The 23,942-nt window shown below is 42.1% G+C and overlaps 1 protein-coding gene across 1 annotated transcript in view; it reads right to left on the bottom strand.

Moving 5' to 3' along the window:
- Positions 1-9,308, bottom strand: part of MDN1 (midasin AAA ATPase 1) — a 145,667-nt gene extending 136,359 nt beyond the window's left edge. The window contains exons 1-2 of the mRNA XM_052645558.1: positions 9,207-9,308; positions 589-815 (exon numbers count right to left, since the gene is read on the bottom strand). Of these exons, the coding sequence (XP_052501518.1) occupies positions 589-815; positions 9,207-9,308 (329 nt within the window). The remainder of the gene's footprint in view (positions 1-588; positions 816-9,206) is intronic.
- Between the last annotated feature and the right edge of the window lie 14,634 nt (positions 9,309-23,942).

Genomic DNA, 23,942 nt, shown 5'->3' with positions numbered 1-23,942 from the left:
TCTGCCCACTGGGCATCCACACTAAGTTTGGCTCACTGGGATGACCCCAAGGGAACAAGAGATCAGCAGATTGCCTAAGAAGGGTGAACCAGCCCAAGCTGGACAGACAGGAAGTGAAATGAGAAATGCATTAGAATCCAGTTCTAACACAACTTCTTATCACACTTTGGAGGTGAACAGATTTATAGAAAGTGGGAAGAGACATGAGAGATCTTGTAACCCACCCCCTACAGCTGCTCCAGCAAGAATCTCACACATCTGAAGTGGATGCTGTAATTGCCTCAGCTAAAACTCATTTAAATCCATCTTATATGCCTTTCTTGCCAGATGACAGAATCCTTGAGGGTAGGGGAGATATCCTGGTCATATTCTCCAGACCTATCTTGATGACCAAGACTTCAAACCTAGTAAATGGTCACCAAATTGAGCTGGATAAATGGCTTCTTCTGTGACTATTTTTATAAAACACTCCTTTCTCCCCTTTCTGTATTTTCCCTCCTCATCTCAGCTCAGACTCCTCCTTACTTCCAACAGAGTGTAGGGTCTACCATCTCAAGGAGAAACATGAAGAATAAAACCATTACTCACGGGAGGACGTCAGGATGGTTACCAATGAGTTTGCTCATCGACACACAGAGCCGTTCGTGTAAATCATGGTTGACCTGGCCTCCGGCTTTAATGGCTTCAGCATTCCTTTCCAACAAATCCAAAAGGAGAGGGCGCAGCTGGCGGCCAATCAGCACAGTACAGTCCTTATCCAGAAGTAACTGTGCTAAGGTATTCAAGATACACTGGCGATCTTGAGGTGTCCACACCTGAGAAAGGCAAAACAAATTCATCTGTGACTGCTACAGAACAGAGTCCTAGCTTATATTCAATTTCCAGACTTCATAACTGAGTTTATTTTACAAAACACAGTGGGGTTTCTTTGTAACAGGACTAGTGAATCAAATGTAAACTGAAAGTCGCTCAGTTGTGTCTGACTCTTTGCCATCCCACGGACTATACAGTCCATGGAATTCTCCAGGCCAGAATACTGAAGTGGGTAGCCTTTCCCTTCTCCAAGAGATCTTCCTCACTCAGGGATCGAAGCCAGGTCTCCCACATTACAGGTGGACGCTTTACTAGCTGAGCCACAAGGAAAGCCCCAATCAAATGTAAAGGCTGTAACAATAAGTTTCAGCCCACTGGGGTTTGAGGTAAAAGGACTGACATCAGGATTCCATGTAAAATGCTTGACAGCTTCAGCTTCCTTGAAAAAGAATCAGTTGCAGAGTCACAACAGATTTGTTGCAGAGTCATAATAGTTTCCAGGGAATCCAGTGCTTCCCCCAACTCCTTTGTCTGAAGGAAAACAATAGCTAAATGAGGAAAAAGTACAGTTAGTATGCAAAACTGCCAACTCTCTTGAGTAAAGAATAGATATAAGAAATCAATTCCTGGAAATGAATGAAGATATATCCCCATGAAGACATCAGACTTTAATTAATAAACAAGACAGGTCTAAAGCAGACAGGCACACTTTGATACACAAGATGAAATAAACCACAGAGTTCTAGTGTTTGGGACCAGAATGCCCATGAACATAAAAAGGAAAACTGAAAAGTATGAAAAATGTCTCATATTGCTAGTGTGTAAGCAGTTCTGCACAACCCTTGCCAGGCAATGTGACAGTGGGTTTAAATTACCTGAGGGGCATACCCTCTGACCCACCAAGCCCAATGCTATGAATTTACAGCCTAAAGAGTTTGATACTAAATGGTTATCTATAAGAGTACAGCTGGAACACAACCTAAATACCATATTCAAAAACACTGCAACTTTTTCCAAAGTTCCAAAGCTGTTCTTGTATGTAGTATTAATTTTATTTACTAGTTTTTTACTGTATGAATGTACCACAACTTGTTTATCCATTCGCATGCTGATAGATATTTGCACTGTTTGCACCTATCCTCAATAAACCTACCATGAACATTCATGTACAAAAGACTTATGGACATATTTTCGTGACTTTTATTTTCTGGCCATGCCATGTGGCAAGGAGGATCTTAGTCCCCAATCAGGGATTGAACCTTGGCCCTCAGCAGCAAAAACACAGAGTCCTAACCACTGAAACACCAGGGAATTGTCTAAATATTGATTTTTAATTTTAAAAAAAATTTAAGAAATTTCTTGGGCTTCCCTGGTGGCTCAAACAGTAAAGAAAGTGCCTGCAATGAAGGATACCTGGGTTCAATCCCTGGGTCAGGAAGATCCCTTGGAGAAGGCAAAGGCAACCCACTCCACTATTCTTGCCTGGAGAACTTTGTGATCAGAGGAGCCTGGTGGGCTACAGTCCACAGGGTCACAAAGAGTCAGACACTCAATGTTTAACAGAAGTTGTTTTCCAAAGTATCTGTAACATTTCACATCCCCACCAGCAATGTCTGAGTGCTTCAGCTGCTATATAAATTCACAAATACACAGTACTATCAGGCTTAATTTTAGCCATTCTAGTGGAGGTGAAGTGGTATACGGTATAAAGTGTCTAACAGCCACTCATTTATCTTCTGTGATGTAATTTGTTCAATCTTTTACCCATTTTTAAATACAGTTGTTCCTGTATTAACCATGATGGCTTCTGTAGATCCTCTATATCAGCTTGAGGAAGCTCTGTTCTGTTTGTACTTTGTTTTTCTCCTGAATGAGCTTTGTTAATTGGCATTCCTCCAAAGTCCTTATCATCTAAACTGTCTAATATATTGGCATAACATTTTTCATATTAGTCACTTATCTTTCTATTCTTTTTAAAATCTGTAATGGTGGCCTTCTTCCATTCCTAATAATTTGGATTTTTCACTTTTATTCTTGGTCAATCTTTTCAAAGAATCAACTTCGGGTTTCAATGGTTTCCTATACAGTTTATCCATTTCCTATTTCATTCATTCCTGCTGTTAGCTTTATTATTTTCTTCCCTCTATTTATTTTGGACGTAATTCCCTCTTTTTTTAGTATTTCACAAGGTGGAAGCTTAAGAAATATCATTAATTTCAACCCATGGTTTTCTTTTATTCATATATTTCATGTTATGAATTTCCTTCTAATTGTAGCTACAATCCACAAATTGTTTAAATTATAATACAGTTCAAAATTTTTGATTCTCCCAGAGATTTCTTCTCTGATCGTAAGTTTCTTTAAATTTTCTTACTTAATTTCTAACATTTAGGGATTTTTCCTTATTTAACATATTATTTAACTTATATGCAGAGTACATCATTCAAAATGCCAGGCTGGATGAAGCACAAGCTGGAATCAAGACTGCCAGGAGAAATATCAATAACCTCAGATATGCAGATGACACCACACTTATGGCAGAAAGCAAAGAAGAACAAAAGAGCCTCTTGATGAAAGTGAAAGAGGAGAGTGAAAAAGCTGGCTTAAAACTCAACATTCAGAAAATTAAGATCATGGCATCCAGTCCCATCACTTAATGGCAAATAGATAGGAAACAATGGAAACAGTGAGAGACTTTATTTTGGGGGCTCCAAAATCACTGCAGATGGTGACTGCAGCCATGAAATTAAAAGATGCTTGCTCCTTGGAAGAAAAGCTATGACCAACCTAGATAGCATATTCAAAAGCAGAGATATTACTTTGCCAACAAAGGTCCATCTAGTCAAAGCTATGGTTCTTCCAGTAGCCATGTATGGATGTGAGAGTTGGATTATAAAGAAAGCTGAGTGCTGAAGAATTGATGCTTTTGAACTGTGATGTTGGACAAGACTCTTGAGAGTCCCTTGGATTGCAAGGAGATCCAACCAGTCCATCCTAAAGGAAATCAGTCCTGAATACTCATGGAAGGACTGAGGCTGAAGCTGAAACTCCAACACTTTGGCCACCTGATGCAACGAACTGACTCACTGGAAAAGACCCTGATGCTGGGAAAGATTGAAGGCAGGGGGAGAAGGGGACGACAGAGGATCGGAATCACCGACTCGATGGACATGAGTTTCAGCAAACTCTGGGAGTTGGTGATGAAGAGGGAAGCCTTCCATGCTGCACTCCATGGGGTCGGGCAAAGAGTTGGACATGACTGAGCAACTGGACTGAATTGAACTGAGGGATTTTTCCCAGCATTATTTTGAGGGTTTCCCCCACTAATTTCATCTCATTGAGATAACTGAATATGCCTTTTATGATTTCAATTCTTCTAAATTTCTTGAGATTTGTTTAATGGCCCAGCTTATGATCCATCTTGGTAAATGTTTCAGATGTGCAGAGCATATATTCTGGAATTACTGGGCACAGTATCCTATAATGCCAATCAGGTCAGGTTTGTTGGTAGTGCTCAGGTCTTCTGTATCCTTACTAATTTTCTGTATTTGTACTATCAAGTACTGAGGTTAAAGTATTAAAATTCTCCAATTATAACTGTGATTGTCTATTTTTCCTTTTCTATCACTTTCTGATTCATGTATTTTATCATTAGATCCATGCATATTTAGGTTTCTTTCTTAATTCTGAAACACTGACATTCAGGGCTGGATACGTTCCTTGCTGTGAAGGCTACCCTGTGTATTAAAAGATGTTTAGCAGCATCCCTGGCCTCTACACTCTGCTGCTGCTGCTGCTAAGTCGCTTCAGTCGTGTCCGACTGTGTGTGACCCCATAGACAGCAGCCCACCAGGCTCCCCCATCCCTGGGATTCTCCAGGCAAGAACACTGGAGTGGGTTGCCATTTCCTTCTACAATGCATGAAAGTGAAAAGTGAAAGTGAAATCACTCAGTCGTGTCCAACCCTCAGCGACCCCATGGACTGCAGCCCTCCAGGCTCCTCCGTCCATGGGATTTTCCAGGCAAGAGTACTGGAGTGGGGTGCCATTGCCTTCTCTACACTCTACATGCCAATAATATCCCCATTACAGGTTGTGAAAATTTTTAAAACGTCTCTAGATTTGCCACAGAGAGTAAAATTCCCTCAGCTGAGAGTCACCAGGCAGGGAGGGAAAAACACACTTCAAAAAAGAAAATGGAAATAAGACTAACAGAAAATCAAGTTTCTTTTAAAAATTAAAAAAAAAATCATATGCTATCTTAGAAAGTTTAGATTTTGATTCTGGAGATAATGGAGAGCTTTTAGACAGAATAGTGATAGATTCAGATTTGTCTTATTAATGATAATTTATATTAAGTGTCCAGAATAGGATGGGAGACAATAGCTAAAAGGAATAGGGGCTTCTTTTTGAAGTAACAGAAATGTTCAAAAATGGACTGTGGTGTCAGTTGCACATACCTGTGAACAAAGCAAAAGCCACTGAACCATATACTTAAATGGATGAATTATATGGCATATGAATTATCTCTCAAAGCTGTCTTAAAAAGTTCTAATTCTAGCTCACAGGTATTGATTACTTTCTATGGGCCAGGCACTGTGGTAAGCTCCTCAAACGCATCATCTAGATTTTACAATCTTATTTATAGCAATAACAACAGCAACCACTTTTATAGAAAACACTTACTGTACCCTAGGCACCTAACTCTCATAGTAACCCATGAAGTAGGTAACACTATCCCTATTTTACAGAAAAGGAAACTGAAAATTTTTAAAAAGGGATAAGGTCATAAAGCTGATAGCAGAACCAGGAATCACATCACAGGTTCCAGAATCTCTGCTTTTAACTACTCTGTAACTATTTAGCAACTATCACAGGTAATTCGTATCAAGAAACTAAGACTTAGGAGAGTTGAGCAACTTGTGGAAGGCCCCCAAAACAATGGTAACACACTCCAGTATTCTTGCTTGGGAAATCCCATGGACAGAGGAGTCTGGTGGGCTACGATCATCCATGGGGTCGCAAAAGGGTCGGACACAACTTTAGTGAGTAAACAACAATAAGGAAAGAGAAGAGGACTTCCCTGATGGTCCAGTGGTGAAGAGTTTGTGCTTTCACTGAAAAGGGAGTGGGTTCACTCCCTGGTAGGGGAACTAAGATCCCCATGCCACATGCATTGCCAAAACACAAAACCAAAAAAGGAATCTGATCTGCACCCATCCTTCAGTCCCACTACCCACACATGCTCTCAAGCACTCTGCTCTTCCTCAACACAGACAGTGATCAAGGACATAAGATGTGATTCTGTGATTTATAGTACAAGAGGAAAAAAAAAAACACATACTTAGTCTTCAAAACCCCACACCTGTCCAAGTACCTAAAACTCTGGGAATTTCCTGTGATGATAGAAATATGCTACAGTACAGTGAATTTTGGAAAGAGGCTAAGCTGGGAGCCAATCACTTGATTAGAGGATTAGAACTTTCATCCCCATGTCTTGACCTCCGAGGAGGGCAAAGGGGCTAGAGATTAAGAGCTGAATCACCAATGGCCAGAGATTTAGTATTGTGCCTGTGAAGGAAGTGTTCATAAAAACTCCATAGAATGTGGTTCGGAGAGCTTCAGGGATGGCTGTCCTGAAAAGTGAAATATTTCTCCAAGTTTTGTGAGCTGATAGTATATTCAAAAGCAGAGACATTACTTTGCCGACTAAGGTCCGTCTAGTCAAGGCTATGGTTTTTCCTGTGGTCATGTATGGATGTGAGAGTTGGACTGTGAAGAAAGCTGAGCGCCAAAGAACTGATGCGTTTGAACTGTGGGGTTGGAGAAGAGTCTTGAGGGTCCCTTGGACTGCAAGGAGATCCAACCAGTCCATTCTGAAGGAGATCAACCCTGGGATTTCTTTGGAAGGAATGATGCTAAGGCTGAAGCTCCAGTACTTTGGCCACCTCATGCGAAGAGTTGACTCATTGGAAAAGACTCTGATGCTGGGAGAGATTGGGGGCAGGAGGAGAAGGGGACAACCCAGGATGAGATGGCTGGATGGCATCACAGACTCGATGGACGTGAGTCTGAGTGAACTCCGGGAGATGGTGATGGACAGGGAGGCCTGGCGTGCTGCGATTCATGGGGTCGCAAAGAGTTGGACACGACTGAGCGACTGAACTGAACTGAACTGAACTGAACTAGTAAATTAATTAAATCCAAGAAAGAAATTTCTTGGAACCCCCAATTTATAGGCCAGCTGGTCAGAAGAGCAGGCGAGGGTGGGAGAAGTCTTTTAGGGTTAAGCCTTTACTCTGAAGGAACTGACTCTTTCCACAGGTAAACAGCATCAGAATTGAGTTAAATTGTAGGACACCAGCTGGTATCTGAGAATTGCTCAGTAGTGCTAGAAAGAAAACCCCTGCGTTGGAATTAAGAGTCAGAACTGTAGGATGCTAGTAGTTGTAAGGATGAAGAGAAAGACACAACTGAATAAAGATTCAATACCAAGGAAGGAAAATCAGGAGGACTTGGCTATATGTGACGGAAAAGGAGCGAAAAGAGTTGAGAACACTCAGTTTTCTGTAACAAGGGACTGGACAGAGAGACGGGGGTGTCACCAGCTGAGATGAAGAACAAAGGAAGCACATCCTAAAAATTTATTTCAGATCCCAAACTCCATGAGAAGTAAGGTTTCAAAATCTTTGCTGGGAGTTCCCTGGTGGTCTAGTGGTTAGGACTCCATGCTTCTACTGTCCAGGGCCCACGTTCAATTTCTGGCAGGGGAAACTAAAATCATGAGGTTCAGTGGTGGAAAAAAAAGGTCTTCGCTCTCCAGTAAAAATCAGTTTCCCCAAATAGGAGAAAAACAGGATGACAACACAATCAACTCTTCTCTGTGTGAAAAGCTTGAAATCACTACTGAAAATAAAAAGGAGCAAACCTGAAAGACATTATTCAGATTGGATAGAATCTGAGACAGAGGAGAGACAAATGGAAAGCACAGGTGGCCGGAATCTTAATTCAATTGAACTTTCTAGTAGCTTTCAAGTCCCTCAACATTACTATATACAGTCTCAGAATCCACCTGAGTGGTTCCCATGCTTCAAAATCTCAGATTCTCTTTTTTTTTTAAAGGCTATGAACCATTTCCTCATTTTACTCCCAATACATAAGCACTAATTTTCCATCCAAATACTGTGAAGAACCATAAACAAACCTCCTGCTGTCAGTGGTCCATGATCCCCAGCTTCAGAACCTCTGCTTTAAATGCAAACCCACTTACAGAAGAATACTTCTAGCCATAATACATAGTTCAAGAGCCTGTCACCACAACTTCAGCTCATATAAATTGACTTTTTCATTAGTCCAGCCCATCAAAAGTCAGTTTTCTTTCCAGACCTCTCCCTTAATGTTAACGATCCCTTCCTTGGGGGAAATCACAGGCCAGATAACCCCAGGAATATCTTCCACTCCTCCCTCCCCTTTGCCACACACGTTCAATTTGTCATCAAACAGACATGACTCTGTTAGCTCCAGGCCTCTCCAGACCCGAAAAACTGCTGTTGCTTCCTTAGCAATAAGATGTCTATCTTCTAGATACAGGAGTTAGGGAAAAAAAAAAAATTTCCCCCTACACTCAAGCTCACAGGTGTGGTGGGGAAGCATAAAATAGAAAGTTAAAACGCCAGGTGAAAAAATGCGTGATAAGGATCCTCAACTCAGATAGCGGGAGATCAACGAGAGAAGGCTCTTAAAAGGCCAGAGCACCCATTTTCCAGAAAACTAATTCATAATTCCTATGGCTTACGAATTATGCCCTCGCTGTCTCGCTTTGCCCATCAGTTGTATTCTGTGTTTATGAAAGTCTCCAAAAATAGACACGAAATACCTTGGGGGTCTGAGACCATAACGAATTTATCTGTATCCGCAAAGTGCCACACTGTGTCTTACTCCCAGCAGGAATACAATCAATACTTGTCAGTGGGCAGGAAAGTCAGAACAAGGCAGAAAGGAAATATCCACCCAAGCTAACAGAGGTGGCTGGACTTGTCAGCAAGCTTAAATAATACAAATGTCAAAAGCGCAAACACGCAACCTCAACTACCAAAAAAAGAAACACAAAAAAACACGTTTTTCTCTGAAGGTCATGTTTGGCGCACGCAGCCAGGGTGCTGCAAGGAAATAAATCGGTAGAGAGAAGGGGAGACTCTCCCACAGAAAAACAAAAGGCTCCTTCCAGGCTCCTCAAATGCGCGCGGACGCCTCCGCCACTGGCCAGCCTTGGGGAGGGGGCCAGAGTGACAAGACACGGATCTCCGGTCCCGTGCGTCTTCGCGCAGGGCCATGGGGCACGCGCCAGGCGGTGAGGGGACGGCCCAACTCTTTCCCTCCCGCTCCTTCTCTTACCTGCTTGACCAAGAACCTGCCCAGCTCGCTGCGGCTCTTCTCATTCTTGGCAGCGATTAACCGCAGCGGCGCGGCCGCCACCTCCAGCAAGAGGTGCTCCATGATCACGGGTCCTCCGCCCCGGGCGGCCACAGGCGCGCCTTGCTTCGCGCTAAGAACCCCCGAGCCGCTGAGGTCCTGGCGCCGGAACTGCCACCAACTGCGTCTCCAGTGAAAGCGGCTGCCGCTGCTTCGCCACTACCTAGAGAGCGGCAGCAGCACACGTGGGGGGGAGCACGCGGCGCTCTGCATCATCAGTCCGCGACCGCACCAACCGGCGATCGCGGCCCGCCTCCTCGGCACCGGAAACGCTGGGCGTCAGTAGCTATATAGTTCCGGCATAGACTCCATCAGAAATAGCTTTTCCTGGTGGAGGTTAACGGTTACAATGATGGTTGATCGGCGACAAAGGGTGGCGTGACAGCAATTCAGGAGAAGTTAGGGGGCCCTTAGGGCCGTGTGCCTACGATCCTCAGCCCGCCATGCCTCCCTCTGCGTCAGCAGGCAAAAAGATGAGCTAGGAATGAAAAGCAAATTTACCCCCTCTAAACTCCCCTTTTAGACGGTTGGCCTGTGGAAATTCACACACAAGTGTAACCAGCAGAGATAGCCCTCGCAGCAGTCTTATTATAAATACTGGATATAAGTGTTAAGATGGGTGATAAAAGAAATTTTCACATGTTGAGATACAGAAAAGTCATTTGGGGTTATACATGAGTTAAGGAAAATAGCCTCTTTTTGGCCTATCAAACAAATTGTATATTTGCTTTAATTATTAAAGAGAAGAGCACGCTGACAAGAGGTAAAGAATGTCCATGTTAAAAATAAAGATTAAATGCCTTTCTTTCTGGGAGGCTAATGTTGGTCCTGCTTTGATGATGATTTCCTTTTCCAGGTGCCAAGGCCATAGGGACTCTCATATACTTGCTGGTGTGTGTGTGTGTTTTAAACCTTGAAGAAATGTAATGTCTGTGCGTGTGTGTTTTAAACTTTGAAGAAATGTAGTGTGTGTGTGTGTGTGTGTGTGTGTGTGTGTGTGTGTGTTTAAACCTTGAAGAACTGTAACCCTTTATTTAATGTTCTTTGTTTTGACAAGGTATAAAATTGTGCTGGAACCCATGCTTCTCTGGAGCAGCTTCACAGAGTAATCTGGGAAGCTGGCTTCTGGGCTAGTCCTTAGTTTGGCTGAAATAAAACTTGTTTCTATTCTTATTATAAATCATTGATTATTTTCATTGACATGGGAATGAAATAAAGTATGGTATATAGGACACTGAATATTCTAAAGGCACTGTGAAGAGTGGAGTAGAAGAGTACATAAAATTAAAAGTGCATTTATGTCAAATTCATTCATGAACAAGCCAAAATAATGACAAAGTCAGAGCAGTGGTTGCTTTTGACTGCAGGGAACTTCCTAGGGTGATGGAAATATTTCATTATCAACCCCGGTGTGGTGGTTACCCTGATATATATAAAAGCCATAATTTATTTGCTTTTTTCTTTCAAATTGAGGATATATGTCAAAGTACTGTGTTCCAAGGTCTTCTCAGGTGGCTCAATGGTAAAGAATCGCCTGCCAACGCAGGAGGTGGGGTTTTGATCCCTGGGTTGGGAAGGTCCCGTGGAAGATGAAATGGCAACCCACTCCAGTATTCTTGTGGAGAATCCCATGGACAGAGGAGCTTGGCAGGGTACAGTCCATTAGGTCACAAAGAGTTGGACATGACTGAGTGACTGGACACGAATGTACTGTATTTCAAGTTTCCCCTGGATTTCCCGTTCTGGGTGGATATATTACTTTGAAATGCAGGTAAGTTTACCATGTTCATAGACTTTTGATTTTAAGTTGAAAAGACAGAGACATTGACCAATGTTAAAGTATTACAATGTTTGAAAGAACTTGAGGTTTCACTACATGTTTAGGTACTTATGTAATACGGAAGAATCTTTTGTATTCTATTACAAGTTAATCATAAAAGAGATGTTGCCTGTAAGTTTAAATTATAAATAATGGTCCATCTCTGGGAACCCTGCTTCCAGGTAATGAGCATTAAGCTAAGATACTGTTTTTTAGCTCATAGGAAACATCTTGACCAGACCTACTTTTGAATGACTATAGAGAGGAAGAAATGAACACATCCCCTCCAGAGGCTGATGGGAACCAGGAAGTGTTTGACTTCACTCCCTCCCCTTATAGTATAAAAGGAGCCTGAATTCTAACTCAGGCAAGATGGTTCTTTGGGGCATGAGTTCATCATCTTCTCTGCTGGCTTTCCAAATTAAGTTGTTATGCCTTGCTCCAACAACTGGTCTCTTGATTATTGGCCTGTCATGTGTCATAGTAGTAATGAGCTTAAACTCAGTAACCCTTAGGAATGTTTTACTTATCAGTTTTTGTGTTTGTCCTACAAGTATGAAGTGTTTAAAAAACAGATGAAATGCATTACATTTAAATGGGGTTTAAAATACTGAAAGGAGTTTAACTATATGCTGTAAATGGGAGCAATTACTAATTTAAATTCATCAAAGTCTTTCTCTGGCCTTCCATTCTCATATTTCATGTAACAATTTTAATAAAACTCTGCAGTTTTATTCTGTCGTTGCCATAATTGTTCCAGTAATCTAACTATTTGTAACAAATTATTAAATTATACTGACTTAAAACACCAACTATTTTATGTGTGTGTGTGCTAAGTCACGTCAGTCATGTTCGACTCTTTGCAGCCCTATGGACTGTAGCCTGCCAGACTCCTCTGTCCATGGGATTCTCCAAGCAAGAATACTGGAGTGGGTTGCCATGCCCTCCTTCAGTAGATCTTCCCAAGCCAAGGACTAAACGCATGTCTTCTGCATGGGAAGGCAGGTTTTTTACCAATCACTAGCGCCACCAATACTTTAAAATAGGGAGGTTCAGGAATTTGAGCAGGGCTCTGCTGGCAATTCTTGTCTTCCATGGGATATTGACTGAGGGCATTCAGTTGTATTGAGTTAGTCAATGGCCTAATCTGGTGGGTCCAAGATAGGTTCACTCACACATCTTGTATCCTGGCAGGGATGGCTGGAAGGCTGAGCTCAGCTGGAACTTTAAGCTGGAATGCTTACATGACCATTTGAGGTCGAGAAGAGAGAGATCTCCAGAAAGCCTGGATAGAAACTGCAAGGTCTTAGAAGTCCTAAAACATCCCTGTCCTTGCATCATATGGTCAAGCAAGTCGCTAAAGCCAGCCCAGATTCAAGGGACTGGAAATTAGACTTCATTTCTCAATGGAGGAGTGGCAAATAATTTCCAGTCATCTCTATTTACCACAGCTGATGCACTTTTTGAGATTTCTAACAGAATTTTCCAGAGCACTTTCATTTGAATTATTTGAGTAACAGAATTTTTATAATACTAACACTGGAATTGTTAAGCCTAGCCTCTTACCCACATTTAGGATACTGAGTATCTTGCACTTGTTCCTTTGGATAGATTCCCCCTCCTTCTCTCCTTCTTCATCCTCCTCTATGCCCTTTGGTGCTGACCTGTTCAGACTACAAGGAGTTTGAGTCTTAAGTGTGTTCATGACATATTGCAATCGAGGTATCATTGCTTCCAAACCCTTTAAGGAACAGAAATAAGGTATGTATTTTAAAAAATCAAGAGCTCATGCTGACATTTCCAATTCATGTAAAATAGTGTAAGTTTTCTCCCCTAATGTTTTTTATTTTATCCTTGGATCTCTTTTCTCTTTCAATAAATATCTTAATTCCTAAAAATATTAAAATATTACATATTTCTTCCACAAGATACAAAAATAGTTTCAAAATGACAACATTAATACTAACAATAAAACTGCTGCTTGAGTTATAAGATTTCTTTGCAGTTCTTTTTGTCCTTAGAAATATATCCCACTCATGATATACAGTCAGAGCACCGTCGTCATATGTCACTTGAAATAATTGTTTTGTCTATGTGGTTATATTTCTTTTGTTTACACAGTTTCATTATTTAGATTTATTTTCCATGTAAATGTTTTTTCTTCCTGATTTAACTCAATCTTTTAATATATGAAACTCTTCTATAGTTTAAAAGTAAAAGTTTACAAAAAGGCAAACTTAACACTTTAAATAGGTAAAATATATGGTATGTGAATTTTATCTCAATGAAACTGTAATTTTAAAAAAGGAAGAAAAACCATGCATAACAGTTACATCCTTTATGGATTCTGAACTCACAATTGCAAATCTTGCTAAAGTAAAAGCAATTTCTGAAGAAGATGTTTATGTAACTAGGAGATACAATGTTAAGGGGGATAAAAGTACAATGAAAGAATTAGAAAAAGAATATACATATATTTTACTTGGTTTTTACATAGCAACACTTGAAGGATTAATTAGAACCTAATAAAAAAAAGGTACCATACTGTACCTGAAGCCACCATTTAATATTTTTATGTGGAAATAATTTTTTATTTAAGTAAAAATACTTAAATGGTGGCTTCCGGTTCCATATGGAACGTTTTTTATAAGGTTCTAATTTATCCTTCAAGTGTTGCTATATGAAAACAAGCAAAATATATGTATATTCTTTTTCTAATTCTTTCATTGTACTTTTATCCCCCTTAACATTGTATCTCCTAGTTACATAAACATCTTCTTCAGAAATTGCTTTTACTTTAGCAAGATTTGCAATTGTGAGTTCAGACTCCATAAAAGATGTAACTGTTTTACACTACTCCATTTCCGTAAGAAAAATATTGATTCCTTCAGCTGGCTTCTGTAAGTTTACCAAATTGGCAATGAAGTCTTTTGAAGCAACTATTTTTACAGGTAGTTCCCACCTCCCAACCCCACCTTCCTTGCCAGGGCTTGCAGAATCTTAGTTGCAAGATCTTAGTTCCTTCACTGACCGGGGAATAAACTCAAGCCATAGCAGTGAAAGCACAGAATTCTAACCACTGGACCATCAGGGAATTCCCCAAGCAATATTTTTAATCCGAATACTACTTTCTGTTCAATGTAAAGTATTTAAGAGAGTACCAGTAACAATGAGAGACTTTGTAAGGCTTAAATTATAAGGTTATTCTTTTCTGGAAGATAACTTTGCTGGAAGCCTTTATTTTTGAGGCACATATGCTGTGTTCTCCAGAGAGGGCAATGGCAACCCACTCCAGTACTCTTGCCTGGAAAATAGCATGGATGGAGGAGCCTGTGGGCTGCAGTCCATGGGGTCGAGACTGAGCGACTTCACTTTCACTTTTCACTTTCATGCATTGGAGAAGGAAATGGCAACCTACTCCAGCATTCTTGCCTGGAGAATCCCAGGGACGGCGGAGCCAGGTGGGCTGCTGTCTATGGGGTCGCACAGAGTCGGACACAACTGAAGCAATTTAGCAGTAGCAGCAGCAGCAGCAGCAGCATGCTGTGTTCTCAGTAATTTTTTTTTTTTTGATGACTGCCATCAAGTACTCATGCTGAAAACCAGTATTCAATCAGTTGCTGTTTTATCACTTTCATCTCCTAAATAGTCTAAATCAATTCTCTAGGCTACCTTCCATCTGCCTCATCTTCTCTGGATCACTGCAACAGCATCTCAAAATCCTTCTCAAGGCCAATAGAGCTTACTGAATGTAAATCAGATCACCAGCACCCCAAGCTTAAAAACCTTTGGTGGCCCGCCCATGCCTCATCTTTAAAAGTAAATTCCAAGCTCTTCGACAAGTTCTTATGGGGCTTCAAGGTCTGACCCAAGCCTCTCTCCAGCCTCACCTCACCCTTTATGCTCCAGCAACGACGTATGCCTTGCGATTGCACCCCCTCTACCCTCCCAGTTTCCACTACCTGGAAGGCTACCTGGCTAACTTCTCTTCAGAAGAGACGGTGGTTGGGGGAGAATCTAGGAAACGAGTATTTTTCCAAAACATTTTCACCCAAATGAGCACTTTTTGAAAAACTTTATTCGCAAGTTGTTAAAATGGACGAACAGGAGGAAAGGACTCGGGATCAAGCTCCTATCTCTAAATGAGGTAGCAGTGGAAGCTGGCTTTATTTCCCCACCGGTCAATGGCGCAGGGCCAGCCTCTGGGGGTTAGATCCTACAGGTGCCTCGGATGCCCGCAAGTTCTAAGAGATAATCCTGGTAGCCTGACTCTAAAAAGCACTCCTCTCTCTCCCATCCCACTTGACTGGTATGCCCTCGATACCAACTCCCCGGGGTAAACTGCTTATCCTTCAGTCAGGTGTCTGAAGGCAGTGCACAACAGGGCTTACTCGTCGTCACCACTTCAGCGCCCAGCACCTGTTTAGCACGCGGTTGGCAATCAGTCGAATTAATTGAACAAACAACTAAATAAATTAGTCGAATTAACAGAACAAAGAACTAAGTAAATGACAGTGCCTTCTCAGCGATTATTTTTCCCTTTCCTTAAAGAGCTCCCAGACGCAGCCCTACCTCAGACAAGGTTCTGCCCCTTCCGTACCGAAGCCCCGCCCCTTCCCCCCCGGCAGGCCCCGCCCCTTTGCCTCAAACGCGAGTTTGGCGCCAACCTGGTTTTTTTTAATCCCTCCCAAAGGCGGGAACTATTAATGTGCGCCGGAGACGTGCTTTGCGTCCGATCCGATTGGCCGTGGACGCTTAGTCCCGCCTCCGGGTGCTCATAGCGAGCTGGCATTGGTGGAGATGCCAGGGAGACCAGAGTGTCCAGAGAGGATCCCAGGCTGCTTTGGGCCAGGCGGGGCGGGTAAGTTCTTGTGGGGGTCCGGTGTGCGCGGAGCTTCTGGGAAGAGTTTGCATGGCGCGGAAGTCCCCTTAGCGGAGGCTGACTGCATCCGGAGAGCCAGGGAGTTGAAGGGAGCAGCGGAATCGGTGGGGGTTGGCGTGCGTCTAATGTCCGGGGCCCCCAGGAAGCCGCGTTCCTCGGATGCAGCTTCTGGGCTTTCACTCCAGATCCCTCTGTGGTCCTTCGAGAGGATTCGGGAAGGGGCGGGGGCGAGGACTAGCGCAGGTAGGAATTGTCCTTTCGACCACTCTTCCTGCCCCTCCCCTCCAAAACCTATCTCTCCTTGAAATTGTCCTTTCGACCATTCTTCTTTCCCCTCCCCCTTCCTACCCAAACCTCTCTCTCCTTGGAATGTACTCGTTCGGATGCGATTCTCTGGAGGAATGGGTCTTTCCTGTGTCTGGTGATCATTGGATGTAGTTTGTTTCGGCCACTGTTATACCCAGAGAAGTTGTTTACCTTAATCTCTACAGGTATGAGAATCTTTTCCTAACACAGAGTAGACCCTAAATCAGATGTGAATGTATAATTCGTAGAGTCTCAAGATTTGCACTTCAGACATCAACTTGCCATTGATTCTGATTCTTCCCTGCTCTTTCCCATTCTTCACAGCTCCAGCTCCAAACCTCCTGTCTTGAAGGCTCCTCCCCCATCTCACTCAGGGCTCTTTTGATTGGCGGGGGGACAGAGGCCTTCAGGGGAAGACTCCTCCTACCCCAATTAGTTCTAGTGTTTCTTGCCATTTTGCAAGAGATCACGCATTAAAAAAAATTTTTTTTTTATATTCTTCTCTCTAATGAATATTCTTTTTGTCATCTGGCTTTAGAGACAGCTGAGTTCTAATCCCAGGTCTCCCTTTACCAGCTGTTGGACCTTGAGGCAAGTTTCTCTTATCTATTTCTGCATCTGTAAATTGGGAAAAATAATAGTCTGTACCTCGTAGGACTTTGGGAGGATTTAAGATAAATTATTAAGAGCATTTAGGTCAGTGGCTGGCACATAGGGTACACTATGTGGTGTTTGTTACTCTTTGCCCCTTACATCATTTTAGGGATCTTGCTGTATTAGGTTAAGCCTTTGCTTAGGTGAGCCTAAGATTAGGTGAGCCTAAAAATACCCTTTCCCTCTCCCCTGACTCTTTGTCTACAGATATTTTTGTTTTTCTCTACAAATGTTTATTTCATTCCCTTGATTTTTTTTTTCTTAAAGGAAACCTCCTTCAGACTGTCTCTTAAAGACATCCTATCACAAAAGGCTAGGTGATCCTTCTCTCATCTGCTTTGCCTTCACATCTGAATTCATTGGGATTGTTCCTCAAAAGATTATGAGTGAGCTTGCAACGCTTTTCTTTCATCATCATGGTTCTCAGCTTTAAAAAGTTTGCCTCTACACTTTGGTGCAACTCTCCTATCAGCAACAATTATCTTTGTATATTGAAGCACTCATTTGGAGAAAGATGAGAGCAAATGTGAAAAATCCTTTTTCCCAAGAGATACTGATACATAATTCCTTGTCTTCTGTTTCCTGTCTTCCTTTTCAAGAGAATCACTGGTCTTTGTAACTTCAAGGGTGATCTCAGCTATAGTGGTTATGTCTTTTTAATTGATGAAGTATAGTTGCTTTACAATGTGGTGTTAGTTTCTGGTATACAGCAAAGTGATTCAGTTTTATATATTCTTTTACTCTATATATTCTTTATCATGTTATTTTTTCATTATGGTTCATTACAGGGTATTGAATATAGTTTGCTGTGCTATAGGACCTTATGGTTTATCTATTTCATATATAGTAGTTTGTATCTGCTAACCCAAACTCCTCATTTATCCCTTCCCCCTACTCCTTTTCCCCTTTGATAACTATAAACTTGTTTTCTGTGTCTGTGAATCTTTCTGTTTTGTGAATAAGTTCATTTGTGTCATATTTAAGATTCCACATGGAAATGATCTCATATGGTATTTGTCTTACTCTTTCTGACTTACTTCACTCAATATAACAATCTCTTGGTCTAGCCATGGTGCTGAAGATAGCAATATTTCATTCTTTTTTATGGAGTAGTATTCCACTGTGTATGTATACCACATCTTTTTTTATCCACTCACTTGTCAATGGACATTTGAATATTTTCTAATCATGGCTATTGTTCAGTTCAGTTCAGCTCAGTTGTGTCTGATTCTTTGCGACCCCATGAACTACAGCATGCCAGGCTTCCCTGTCCACCAACTGTGACTTGGATTGAATCTACCCAAAAACCCATGTCCATTGAGTTGGTGATGCCATCCAACCATCTCATCCTGTGTCATCCCCTTCTCTTCCTGCCCTCAATCTTTCCCAGCATCAGGGTCTTTTCAAATGAGTCAGCTCTTCGCATCAGGTGGCCAAAGTATTGGAGTTTCAGCTTCAACATCAGTCCTTCCAAGGAACACCCAGGACTGATCTCCTTCAGGATGAACTGGTTGGATCTCCTTGCAGTCCAAGGGACTCTCAAGAGTCTTCTCCAACACCACAGTTCAAAAGCATCAATTCTTCAGCTTTCAGCTTTCTTTATAGTCCAACTCTCACATCCATACATGACTATTGGAAAAACCATAGCCTTGACTAGACGGACCTTTGTTGACAAAGTAATGTCTCTTCTTTTTAATATGCTGTCTAAGTTGGTCATAACTTTCCTTCCAAGGAGTAAGCTTCTTTTAATTTCATGGCTGCAATCACCATCTGCAATGATTTTGGAGCACAAAAAAATAAAGTCAGCCACTCTTTCCAGTGTTTCCCCATCTATTTGCCATAAAGTGATGGGTCCAGATGCCATTATCTTCGTTTTCTGAATGTTGAGCTTTAAGCGAGCTTTTTCACTCTCTCTCACTTCCATCAAGAGGGTGCTTAGTTCTTCACTTTCTGCCATAAGGGTGGTGTCATCTGCATATCTGAGGTTATTGATATTTCTCCCGGCAATCTTGATTCCAGCTTGTGCTTCCTCCAGCACAGCGTTTCTGTGCTATATACTGTTTAGACATCTTGTCCTAAATGTCCTACAGATAATTCAACATGTCTTCTTTGGTTCTCCATTTCAGTTAAAAGCATGACTACCTTGTTATTGAAGCTAGGAACTGAAGACTTGTCTTTTGCAAATTGGGATTTTGATTATTTCAGCAAATATTTTTTTTATTACCTACCAACTTGTCAGGCTCTATGCTGAGAGCTGGGGGTACAATGGTAAACAGAACAGACCAGTGCCTGGTCTTGGTGAAGCATATAGTCTAGTGGATGAGACAGATATTTCTCTAGGAATCCCACAAAAATGTAATCATAAACTGAAAAGAGGCCATGTAGAGAAAGGGCACAGTGTTATAAGAATATTTTACAGATGGTTAAATTTAACAGGGGCTTCCCTGATGATTTCGACAGTGAAGATCTGCCTGCAATGCAGGAGACCCAGGTTCGATCCCTGGGTTGGGTTGAGTCATGTCTGACTCTTTGCCACCTCGTGGATTGTAGGCTGTCAGGAGTCTCCTACATCTCTTGCATTGGAGGTGGATTCTTTACTGCCGAGCCACTGGGGAAGCGCTTAAGTCACAGTATCAAGAGGAATTGAGTGAAGAAGGGCAGTGAGAAAAGAGCACTCCCTGCTGAGGCCCTGTGGTGGTAGGAACAGACTGTGTTCTAGGAGCTGGAGGAAGGCCCTTATGATCAGAGCAGAGACTCTTGGAGAGCGGGGAAGAATGATGCAGACTAACACTGCAGCTTCCCCAGTGGCTCAGTGGTAAAGAATCCGCCTGCAGTGCAGGAGACCCTGGTTCAATCTCTGGGTCAGAAAGATCCTGGAGAAGGGAATGGCAACCTACTCCAGTATTCTTGCCTGGGGAATCCTATGGACAGGGGAGCCTGGCAGGCTGCAGTCCATAGGGTCGCACAGAGTCAGACATGGCTGAAGCGACTGAGCACACAGCACACAACACTTGGAGGAGTGGGCAGAGGCTGGTTTACTCAGGGCTTTGTAAGCAAAACTTTCTAACCTAGGATCAGCTGGAAGCACTGAAGAGTTTTAAACAAAGGAGGGAACATGATAATATTTGCATTTTGAAAAGACAACCCAGGTTGTGGTTTTGAAATGGGCAATATTGGGTACTTGAATAGGTGAGTGCGCGCTAAGTTGCTTCAGTTGTGTCCGACTCTCTGCGACCCTGTGGACTGTAGCCCTCCAGGCTCTTCTGTCCATGGGACTCTCCAGGCAAGAATACTGGAGTGGGGTGCCATTTCCTACTCCAGGGGATCTTCCTGACCCAGGAATTGAACCTGCATCTCTTATGTCTCCTGCATTGGCAGGCAGGGATCTTTACCACCAGCTCCATCTGGGAAGCCCACCCAATACGTCAATACATTTTTCCTTAAATCTTTTTTATTCTGTCCCTGAAATCTCTGAGATTTGCTTCTAATCTTTATTTCCACTGTCAATAACTTGCTGCTAAGTCGCTTCAGTCGTGTCCAACTCTGTGCGACCCCATAGACGGCAGCCCACCAGGCTCCCCCGTCCCTGGGATTCTCCAGGCAAGAACACTGGAGTGGGTTGCCATTTCCTTCTCCAGTTAATAACTTAGGCACCCCTCATTGTCTCCTGTATGGTATAATAGCCTTTGCTATCTGCCTTGCTACTAATATTTTCAATACTCTTCTTGCTAGAGTTGAATGTCTGAAATGCAGATTTTTTTCTTTGAAATGCAGATTTGATCATTATATTTCTTGGCCTTAAAAGCTTTTAGTGGTTCCCTCATTCTGTGGTTGAAGAAGTCCAGGTATTTCACCAGACTTTCTAAAACCTCAGTTCTCACATTCTATTCTGTGTGTGGGTATTCAAACCCAGGCTTGCTTGTGAACTTATTGATAGATGTTGTCAGGAAGTGTGTGTGCATGCAGGAATCCAGTTTCACTGAACCTTGGGATTTTGGAAATCTTGGGGTAGTGAGTGAGAGGGTCAGAAGTGTAGGTGCCAGTGTCTGTGTTGATTTTATTCAGTAGGTGTTGGGCAGTAATACGAAGTTTCTGAGGAGGAAGTGAGATGAACAGGATTGCTTTGGAAGAACTAACTCAACAATTGTGGGTAGCATGTGTTTGGAGAGCGAAGATAACTAGGTAGCTATAGTAGAGGCTGAAACAAATTTCTTTAGCAAGAATAAAGAAAAAGGGAGAAGCATCAGTAGGGATGCTACTCAAAGAAACAGTGATATCAGGAGGTGACAGATGTTCATGGAAAGCGTTGGTTTTTTTTTGGTTTGGTTTTGGACTTGGTGAGCTTGGACTTACATGAATGTATTTATTAACTTTAGCATCTTTTTGCTGACTCTTGGTTTGTATTTTAGTACAGACAGTTCCTAGTTTTCAGGCACGGAAGGAGCAGCAGAGAGTCTGATTTGGTATTCCTGTTTTTGGTAGCAGCTCTTGCTCTCTATCCCAACTTCTTTGTGTTTGCCCATCAAATGTTGAATCCAGACTTTGCTTTGCAGTTGTAGAAAAGAAGACTCTGATGTCCAGAAGCTTGTCACCTTATCTATTCAGTTACATTTTTACAAGAGCCCAATAGCATTTAGAACTAGTTATGTGTTATTAAATTGTAACTACAGCTCTGTGAAGTCTTCCCTGTGAGCTTTTCATGATAAATAAGACTAAGTAGTCTTTTGAGTGAGAGCCAGTGTATAAACCATGAGCTTTAGTTAAGGGTCTTTTGGTTGATTTCCTTGTTTATTCAGCACACCTTTATTTTCATATTTATGTATTAAGTGCTGAGAATATAGAGATGTCTAAAACTTGATCTCTGCTTTCGGGTTGCTCATATTCTCTCTAACTGCTGTCCAGTACAGCAACCTCTAGCCACATATGGCCATTTAACTTTTTTTTTTTTTTCCCTTGGCCATGCTATAAAGCTTGAGGGATCTTAGTTCCCCAACTAGGGATTGAGCCCCCGTGGCCCCTGCGATGGAAGTGTGGAGTCCTAAGCACTGGACCACCAGGGAACCCCCTCTTTAACTCTTAAGTTAATTAAAACAAGCTACAATTTAAACATCAGTCTCAGTGTGTTAGGCCAAGTAATGGATTCACCATTATGTCCATGTTCTAATCTTCAGTTCAGTTCAGTTGCTTAGTCGTGTCCGACTCTTTGCGACCCCATGAATCGCAGCACGCCAGGCCTCCCTGTCCATCACCAACTCCTGGAGTTCACTCAGATTCACGTCCATCAAGTCAGTGATGCCATCCAGCCATCTCATCCTCTGTCGTCCCCTTCTCCTCCTGCCCCTAATTACTCTCAGCATCAAAGTCTTTTCCAATGAGTCAGCTCTTCCCATGAGGTGGCCAAAGTACTGGAGTTTCAGCTTTAGCATCACTCCTTCCAAAGAAATCCCAGGGTTGATCTCCTTCAGAATGGACTGGTTGGATCTCCTTGCAATCCAAGGGACTCTCAACAGTCTTCTCCAACACCACAGTTCAAAAGCATCAATTCTTCAGCACTCAGCCTTCTTCACAGTCCAACTCTCACATCCAAACATGACTACCGGAAAAACCATAGCCTTGACTAGACGGACCTTAGTCGGCAAAGTAGTGTCTCTGCTTTTGAATATACTATCTAGGTTGGTCATAACTTTTTTTCCAAGGAGTAAGCGTCTTTTAATTTCATGGCTGCAATCACCCATCTGCAGTGATCTTGGAGCCCCAAAAAATAAAGTCTGACACTGTTTCCACTGTTTCCCCATCTATTTCCCATGAAGTGATGGGACTGGATGCCATGATCTTCGTTTTCTGAATATTGAGCTTTAAGCCAACTTTTTCACTCTCCTCTTTCACTTCCATCAAGAGGCCCTTTAGTTCTTCTTGACTTTCTGCCATAAAGGTGGTGTCATCTGCATATCTGAGGTTATTGATATTTTTTCCGGCAATCTTGATTCCAGCTTGTGTTTCTTCCAGTCCAGCGTTTCTCATGATGTACTCTGCATATGTGTTAAATAAGCAGGGTAACAATATACAGCCTTGATGTACTCCTTTTCCTATTTGGAACCAGTGTGTTGTTCCATGTCCAGTTCTAACTGTTGCTTCCTGACCTGCATACAGATTTCTCAAGAGGCAGGTTAGGTGGTCTGGTATTCCCATCTCTTTCAGAATTTTCCACAGTTTCTTGTGATCCACGCAGTCAAAGGCTTTGGCATAGTCTAATCTTAGGAACCTATGAATATGTTGCCTTACATGGCAAAAGAAAGTTTGCAGGGAATTCTCTGGTCGAGGTTAATAGAGAAGAGCGTTAGAATCCAAGGTATGGGTATTATACGTGCTTATTGCTCCTTTGCTGGTGGAGCAAAGAAATATCAATACATGTGTGTCTGCTAACTCATGTATATACATGTACCTATAATTATTTCTATATTTAATCATCTGTATCTATGTTGAGTTAAATGTGTGTTTTACTGATGTTTTCAGCTATAATCTGTTACCACAGGGGTCATTTTTAGTATGTTCTCTTGCTTTTCTGTAACCTTCTGTTTCAGTAGCAAGAGACCTGGCTCTCACTACCACCCATTGATGATATCATTCAATTCCAATATACATATATAACAGATCGGAACTTTTAGTTTGTACCCTGGTGGGAAGCAACTTCATCAACCAGAAGACAGTGCTTATACTAATTGAGATTTTAACGCTATACCATCTTCCATTTGGCGGGATAAATCTTACTTGTCCTTAGTGTACTTTTGGTTTTGTTTTTTGTTTAACGTCTTGCTGGATGCAGTTGGCTAATACTTTTAAAAGACTGTTTCTGTGTTCATAAGGAAGATTGACCTATAGTTTTCCTGTCTTGTATTTTCCTATTTTGTCCTGTCTTGGCCCAGTTTTGATGTCTAGACTGTACTAACCTTACAAATCTTGTCTCTCAGCCTTTCCGCCCCACCCCCATTTGTTGTCT

The sequence above is a fragment of the Budorcas taxicolor genome, chromosome 9 (assembly GCF_023091745.1).
Source record: "Budorcas taxicolor isolate Tak-1 chromosome 9, Takin1.1, whole genome shotgun sequence".
NCBI classification, from domain to species: domain Eukaryota; kingdom Metazoa; phylum Chordata; class Mammalia; order Artiodactyla; family Bovidae; genus Budorcas; species Budorcas taxicolor.
Note: the sequence above shows the minus strand (reverse complement) of the source record. Positions and strands in the feature narration are given on the sequence as shown.